This window comes from Podarcis filfolensis (assembly GCF_964270895.1).
Source record: "Podarcis filfolensis genome assembly, chromosome: 9".
Lineage (NCBI taxonomy): Eukaryota > Metazoa > Chordata > Lepidosauria > Squamata > Lacertidae > Podarcis > Podarcis filfolensis.
This window is the reverse complement of record NC_139610.1, coordinates 71,881,121-71,889,041: the sequence shown is the minus strand read 5'-3', so window position 1 is coordinate 71,889,041 and position 7,921 is coordinate 71,881,121. Positions and strand designations below refer to the sequence as shown.

Here is a 7,921-nt window from a genome sequence, read left to right as displayed (position 1 = left end):
CAGAAGGCCAGCCAGTGTCTAAGGGCACACAGGGATATTTTGGGGCCTGTTGTCAGCCAGAACACTTGAAAACGAGGTGATGGCAGAGCTAAACCAGTCAATATATCCTAATGAATGAGGGTTCAAACCCCAGGCCATTTGGCTTTTCGTCCCGCCAGAACACACCCACCCACACCCCGGCCAATGTGATCCACGTTAACGTTGCTGTAAAAGAAATACGCAGGCCACTTAAAAAAAAAAGCATTTACTTAGTCAACAAAAAATAAATACAAGATATTAAGACATTCAGAATGAAGGCAGCATGGAGTTACAGCTACTGAAAACAAACAGAAGGGAAATGGCAACTTTTGCTCTGGCCTGCCTCAGCAGCCCTGATATATTCATGTGGCAGATCTGCGGGGGGAGGGGGGAGCGGGGTGGAGGGGGGCAGCGTGTCATTTTTGGCACATAAGGGCTTTGCCCTCAAAGCTAAGACACCAACTGCGTGCACTCGCAGCAAAAAAATAAAAAACACAATGGCAGCGGATACTGTTTTAAGCAGCATACAGACACCACGCTCTGAGCAGCTGTACGGTTGCATCCTAGGCAGGTGTTTGTTCTGGGCAGAAAGTGCCCTGGCAAGACTTTGCCCCAGAGGACTTGAGGGCACAAGTTGGCGATGCGAGGTGCACCATCGCACCTGGATTACGAGGGGCACACTGGACCAAGACCTCTTTCTTAACACACCTATCCCACGGCCGCCCCCTTGCTGCTTGGGGTTAAACAGGTGTATATATTGCCATATACTAAGTCAGACTGGTGCTGCATCAAGGCTAGCTTTGCTTACTCTGGCTGGAAGCAGCGCTCCTACGTCCCACGTCTTGAACAGCTGGCAATCCTTTTAGTAGGAAATGCCAGGGTTGTTTCAGGGGCCTCATGAATGCCAGTCACAGGTTCCCCCCAACATCTCTCAATGCATGTAGCTGTTCTTCCAACAACCTACTTAGCCTTGTGTGCCACTTACGCACGTTCCTTTGAAAAGCATGCCACCTCTGTGATAAACGTTCTGTTAGAAGAATGCCATGTGGAAGCTAACAGGAGTAGGGAACCTGTGCCTCCCCGTATGCTGGTTGCCCACAAGAGGTGTTGGAACTTCCAACTTCCACCAGACCAATCTCCAAGCCAGAGTCAGGGAGCAGGGTGGAAACTGCAGCCTTGCAACATCTGGAGAGCCACAGATTTCTGCATTCCTCATTTACAAGGGCACCAAACAGGGTGGGCACAGCTGCACTGACTGCCAACTTAAGATGGTGGCCTAAGAATGCAATGCCCCTGACCCTGATCACTTACATATATTTGCAAGAGCCTACGAAGCTCTCTTCAGTCCTGCAAGAAAGAAAATAAAAGGAGAGCAAGACCAATTATGGATGCTTGTTGGTTCTCCTACTTGTGCCACCTGGGGAAAATTTCAGAAAAGGAATGAGATTGGCATCAGGCTGGCGACGTTGGACTCTCCCTCAAAATGGCTTTTGGGCAGCTAACTGGTAAGAGCTGCTAAGCAATGGGACCAAGAGTCCTAAAGCATACATGGTGCTTCAAAAGAATAAAAGGAACTCAACGGCTTTTGGAGATCATACCTGGTTTAGGCCAAAACCTGACTGCCAATCAGCTTGGCCACTTACAGGAGACGTTTAATAAGACGCATTCCTTGAGAAGGGTAGAAGCGGCAAAAAAACAAACAAACAAAAAAAAAACCTTTGTAAAGCCACGCCAGTGAGAAACTTCCATTAGCTTCCAAACAATTTTTTTATCTTAAAAACAAAACCGCCTCTTGCAAGCTGAGCACGTTCCAAAATAGCCAGAGACCAAGATCTGATGCAATTCGGCAAATCCCAGTCGCATCAGAAGAAGCCAGCATGTTTAATGGGATGTGTCAAAACTGCATCACACACAGAGAAGGTGCAGAGCGAGCTGATCGCGTGTCTTTTACAACAAAAGTGGGCTACATACACCTTACAGAGCCAGGCACAAACACCTCTGGTCAGTGTTCAGGCAGATGGTTCATACTTCTACATCAGTTGGGTTCTCCCACCCCCACTTCCCTCTTTGCAGAGAATTTGCATCTCAAATGTACTATAAGATGTGGGTAACTCAGCCACCATCTAGTCTATTCTAGTGGCAGAAAGTGAAAGTGTGCTTGGTACTTTATATATATATTTTTGCAGATAGACAATAGGATACATCTACTATTTAAGCCATGTATGAATATTACACCAAATAACCCCAGACGTTTTTATATGGACTCGAGGGGCTGTGTTATTCACATGTTGTAATAAATTTGTGATTTGTAAAAAAAAAATCTGTATAGTAACTTTTAAAACCCTCTCCCTTGCTTTGAGCTGGATAGTGTGTGGGTTGTGAACAGACTCACCTCCCAAAACTCTCTCTGCAACACTGGACTGCTTTGCCGTCTCTGCTTAGATTGATGGCACTCACAACTCCTGGCCTTTTGACAGCAACGAGCCATTAATTGGGCCATGCATGTTAAACATGCCCCGGCCTGCCATCACCCTAATGTATAGCCATTCACATCGGCCTAAGTTGGTAGGGAAAATGTGGAATGCTTAAGACGATCTCAGATCCAGGCACAAAAGTCACTCCTATCTATTTATTGTTGAAATTTATATCCTGCTTTCTGTAAAAAAAATATGTTCACAGTGGCTAAGCACTCCACATGCTATGGCCAGGTGGGACTCCTAAGCAATAAATGGGCGTTCAGGCCTGTGAAGACTGCAAGGGATCTCCTTAATTCTATTTCTAATGCCCGGCTATCTTGCCCCAAGTCAAGGATGCTCTTTATGATTATCCAATCCATCCCCTTGAAGGCGAAGGGATGGAGGTCACGCTTTTCCCACAGAGGGGGGTTGGTTGGTCCCTGGCAAACCAAATGTAAAACAAGATGAGACAATACCTCAAGAATACCGCGATAGAGACCTGCTTCCACAAAAAAATTGGGATGGGGGAACAAGAGGCCAGACTGGTCAAGCTATTACCAAAAAATGGACACGGGAGTTGCATTTGCTTCAAATAAAGTCGATGGTTTTGCAAGGAGGGTCCTCAATTCCTATCCCTCCCCTATTTCTCCAAAGCTGAAGAAACCTGGGCCCAACCCAACAGGACCCTCTGCTGCGCAAACCCCACCGAAATGAATGGTCGGATGCTGCACAGCTTAATAGTGCTTTTTAATGGCGTTGCATTAACGGAAGAGCAACTTTCCCTTCCCAACGGCTATTCCAAACATCGGGATACTCCAGCTATAGGGGTTTGTTGCTTCAACAGCAGCCCTCAAACCCAGAACTCTGCAGGGCGGCCCAGTCTTCTAAGTTAGGGAGAGAAAAAACCCTGATCTTGAACACTGCACTTATAAGCCACTGGTTTGTTTGTTTTCCTTTTAAAATAAAAGGCCGATATGCAGAATCTCTTTTGGTTTTTTAAAAGGCTTTACTCCCTCAAGGAAAAAAAAAGATTTACAAAACAAAAACAGCCTGCATCAACTCTCCAGGAGAGAGATTTGACAATATTAATCCAAATATCACGCTATTTAATTCCCCAATAAAACATTGGAAAAAAAGTGCCTACAATCTCTTTCTAACACTTTTGCTACATATAAAATCTCCAGCTAATAGGAATCTTATGGTACCAACCCTCTAAAACAGTTAAGATATATACACATTTTTTGGGGGGCAGGGGATATTAACAAACAGAATATTACAAAGTATTAAAGAAGGCAACTCTTCTGTTGGGTGATTTTCATCTTCACTTGAAGTTGGCGTAGTCTGAAAAGGCGTCAATATATTCCTGAACCACTTTGTAGCAGAATTCGTACTGTTCCTGGAGATTAGGCAGAAAAGAAAACGCTGAGTTGGTCACGGAATGAATCGTCACTCTTCAGAGATGCTGTGGTCGCAAGGGAACCTGTCTATTAATTACAGGATGACCAAAACCAGGTAGCCCAATGTCAAACGCTACCTTCAACAGACCATCTAGCTCAGGACCCTGTCTAGACCAGTGTTCTTCAACCCTGATTTGACAGATATTGCAGGACTGAAACTTGCATCGTCCCTGAACACTGGCTAAGCTAGCTGGGGAGACGGAGACTGTAGTCTAGCATCACCTGGTGGCCCAAGCTTGAGGGATGCTCAATCTGCCCTGACTGGCAGAAGCTCTGCGAGGTGTCCTCTCCAGCCCTACCTGGAAACGCCATGGGTTGGAGCTGGGACCTTCTACATACAGAGCTTGCACATCACCATCACAATTCGATGTCCGCTGGCATGGACCGATCAGTGGCTGGCTGGCGGTTGGAGGGTTTGACCTGGATGGTGTTTTGGTTCCTCCAACTCTTAAATTTTTGGCTTTGAGCAGAAACGGCCATTTCCACAACCAGAAACTGACGCTGGCCGGAGCAAGAGGCACTCTAGCTCAGTGGCAGAGACCTGGGGTGTGTGTGTGTAAGAGGGCTTGTTGCAGGCCCTGCTTATGGGTGCCCCTGTGGGCTATGGTCCCACCTGTGGGATTCTCTCTCTTTCTTATGGGCTAGAAAGTCTTCGTATCCCAGTTCCTTACACAGATACAAGAGAGAGAGGAAAGTGATGGGGCTCTGTTGGGCAGGAGGGAATGATAGGAACAGCTCACACTTGCAGGAGGGAATTTCTTGCTGCTCCACCCACTCAGCCACCCAGCCTCACCCACCCACTCCACAAACAGCAGCCCATGCCTACCAGTGTTTGGACCATGTGCGGCCTCTGTAACCTCAAACTCTTCACTGTCTGAAAGACATCTAGAATTCCTTCAGCCTTAACTCTTTCCAAAACAGTGCCCAACGCACAGAAGGTCCCTGTTCGGCCAGCTCCAGCACTGGGGGGAAACAAAAGACAAAACAACAACAACACACCTGTAAGTGACAAAATTAGGCCTTCCTGTTGCCTGAACCGCTCCGCTGTCAAGCAGCTCTTTCTGACAGTAAGAGCTGTTGATGGGAGACTAGATCCCCCTTAGAATATGGTGGCCTCTCCTTCCTTGGAGGTTTTTAAGCAGAGATTGGATGGCCATCTGTCAGGGATGCTTCAAGCTGAGATTCCTGCATTGAAGTGGGGTTGGGCTAGATGACCCTCGGGTACCCTCCAACTCTACAATTATATGATGGAATAATAATAATAATAATAATAATAATAATAATAATAATAATAATTTATTATTTATACCCCACCCATCTGGCAGGGTTTCCCCAGCCACTCTGGGTGGCTTCCAACTGAATATTAAAAACAAGACAGCATCAGACATTAAAAACTTCCCTAAGCAGGGCCGCCTTCAGTTGACTTTTAAAAGCAAAATAGTTGTTTATTTCATTGACATCTAAAGGGAGGGTGTTCCACAGGGTAGACGCAACTACCAAGAAGGCCCTCTGCCTGGTTCCCTGTAACCTCACTTCTCGTAGCGAGGGAACCGCCAGTAGGCCCTTGGCGCTGGACCTCAGTGTCTGGGCTGGACGATGGGGGTGGAGACGCTCCTTCAGGTATACAGGACAGAGGCCGTATACCCCATCTCCTGATCTGTGGCCCAAGGGAAATACTGGCACCAATCTTAACAGCGGTTACTGTCTAACCAGGACCTGAACCCAATCCCTGGTACCCTTAGGAGCCTTTGTGGCATTGCCAGCAACTTCATGCAACGTACTCCTTGCCACTAAAGCGCCTCTTGGGTAGCGTGTTTTGCCAATTCTTGCTGCCCGGAAATCTCACAGCCCGTTTGATTACCTGCAGTGCACAGTAATGGGGTGGTTTCCGGACTGTTGCTGCTGCTTCTGCACAGCTGCAATGATGTTGATCATTCCTTTTCCATCAGTGGGGATGCCCACCTCCGGCCAGCCGTGGAAGTGGAACTGTCTGATCTGCCGGGTTTTGTTTTCCTGGTCAGGAAAAAGAAAAAGAAAAGAGAAAATCTCAGAAAAGCCTGAATCTGAATCCAGGCAGACTCAGGGATGGGGGTTCCTCTGTAACCTCTGGAAACTGTCAAGTAGGCAAGCAATAGCAAGCTTGCTCTACTCGCTTTGCTAACCACATTCTTCACGGAGTTGCTGCCTGGTGAATAATATTTTTGGAGGACTGCTAGCATCCTGAGATGCATTTGCAGGAGGAATTAAAAGTTATCTCTCCAAGTATAAAAATCGGGTATACAGCAAGAAAAGCACGTGCCCTTAACCAGGCTACATACTCCTAGGACAGAGCTCTCCAAACTTTTCATGTTGGTGACATGCTTTTTGGACATGAATCATTTCACAACACAGTAATTCAGTCTTACTAGCAAACCGGAGGATAAGCTAACCCCCTTCCAGCAAAGGAAGCGTTCGCACAATGCGCCGACACACTAACGTGTCGCGGTACACAGTTAGAAAAACTCAGTCCTAGGAGCTAACAAAAGGGATTGTTGTTGTTTTTTAAAAAAATATTTATACTTTTAAAGTTTATACATTTCACTAATTTTACAATCATTTGGGCATTTCAAAACTTGACTTCCTTCCCCCCCTTTCTGCAGTTCCTTAAATTTTATTTTTATTTTTTTTTTTTTTTTTTTAAATAATATTTATTGAAGTTTCCAAAATACAGAAAGAGAAGAAAAGAAATTATGAAGATACATTCAGAACCTTATTTTCAAACATCCACTTTCTGGGACTCCCCCCTTCCCCCACCCCTACCGTATTCCCCTTTCATATTGTTGTTTCCACAAGTTCTATTTCTGATTTAAAGCACAATTTATATACCCCATTGTTCAAATTTAAATTTATACAAACCTTATGCAACACCCTTGATAAAAAAAAAGCAAAAGATCTCTCCCCATAGCCCACCCCCTTTTCTTTCCACAATGTCCCCCTTTTTTCCCATTAAAGTAAAAGCACACAGAATAAAAGTATAAAAAAATAAAAAATATATTAGAAAAAAGAAAACCAATTCAGAAAATAGTTGCAAGCCTTTGGATTCTAATTCTCCCTCCCCTTCCCCGGTTTAATTTCCCTTATCCTCCAATCTATGTTTCCAGCCTGGAAATCTTAAGTCCATCAATCCCATTTTTCCCCCAACTCCTTGCAGAATTATTTCCCATTTCTAGGATTACTTTCTTTAAAAATTAATTCCTAAATCTTTAAAAATGTCAAATTATAAAATTCCCCCCATTGTTCTTTCAAGGTTATAGTCCAGCTTCCTCTTGTTCCGCTGCTAAAACTTTCTTATTCAAAAGTTTAGTAACTCTACATGGGTTGTTGTTATTCAGGAACAAAAACTTGCGTTCAGTCCCTTCCTTCTTCAGTAAGGTATTCTGTTGTCTCCTTTTAGTCTAAACACCCTGTAGACAAGATTCAGTTTCCGTTTTGCAGCTTTCCCAGGAGATAACCAGTTCTGTGAAATTCCGGAGTGTTGTATTTTTCCCGGCTTACGCCCATCTTTGTAATGTCCCGAAACTCCTCTAGGGGGGTTGTTGTAACTTTGTTTCCAGAAATCCGATTGTTCTCCGTATTTTCGCCATTTTGTATTCAAGTCTTAACAAATTATATCAAGTTGTAACAAATTTGACCAGCAAGGTCCTTGTAATAAAATCCTCTTTAATATTCCGACTTTGACAGCTACTTTGACAGCTGTCAAAATCACCGGCTCTTTTCACCAGGCTCACTCCTCAATCGCCCCGGTTCCCAGGGAGGGGGGTGCATTTTCCTTCTCCTTCAATTCTTCCTCCAGCACAATTCTTGTACTTTCCCATCATGGAATTCTTAATTTAGCAAAGATACCGTTCTTTTTGGGCCTTGGCTTCCCAATCCTTGTTTTAAAATGTCTACAATAGGGAGGGGGACTGACTTCCTTTTTAGATCCCCCCCCGCTCGTCTCAAATCCCAAAA

General features: G+C 44.9%; 1 protein-coding gene across 3 annotated transcripts in view; it reads right to left on the bottom strand.

Moving 5' to 3' along the window:
- Positions 1-228: 228 nt before the first annotated feature.
- PTPRA (protein tyrosine phosphatase receptor type A) overlaps positions 229-7,921 on the bottom strand; it is a 143,641-nt gene continuing 135,948 nt past the window's right edge. For all 3 annotated transcript variants that reach the window (XM_083571228.1, XM_083571229.1, XM_083571227.1), the window contains 3 exons: positions 5,793-5,944; positions 4,758-4,893; positions 229-3,870 (listed from right to left, as the gene is read on the bottom strand). In XM_083571228.1, coding sequence (XP_083427354.1) covers positions 3,796-3,870; positions 4,758-4,893; positions 5,793-5,944 — 363 coding nt within the window. In that variant the 3' untranslated portion in view covers positions 229-3,795. The remainder of the gene's footprint in view (positions 3,871-4,757; positions 4,894-5,792; positions 5,945-7,921) is intronic.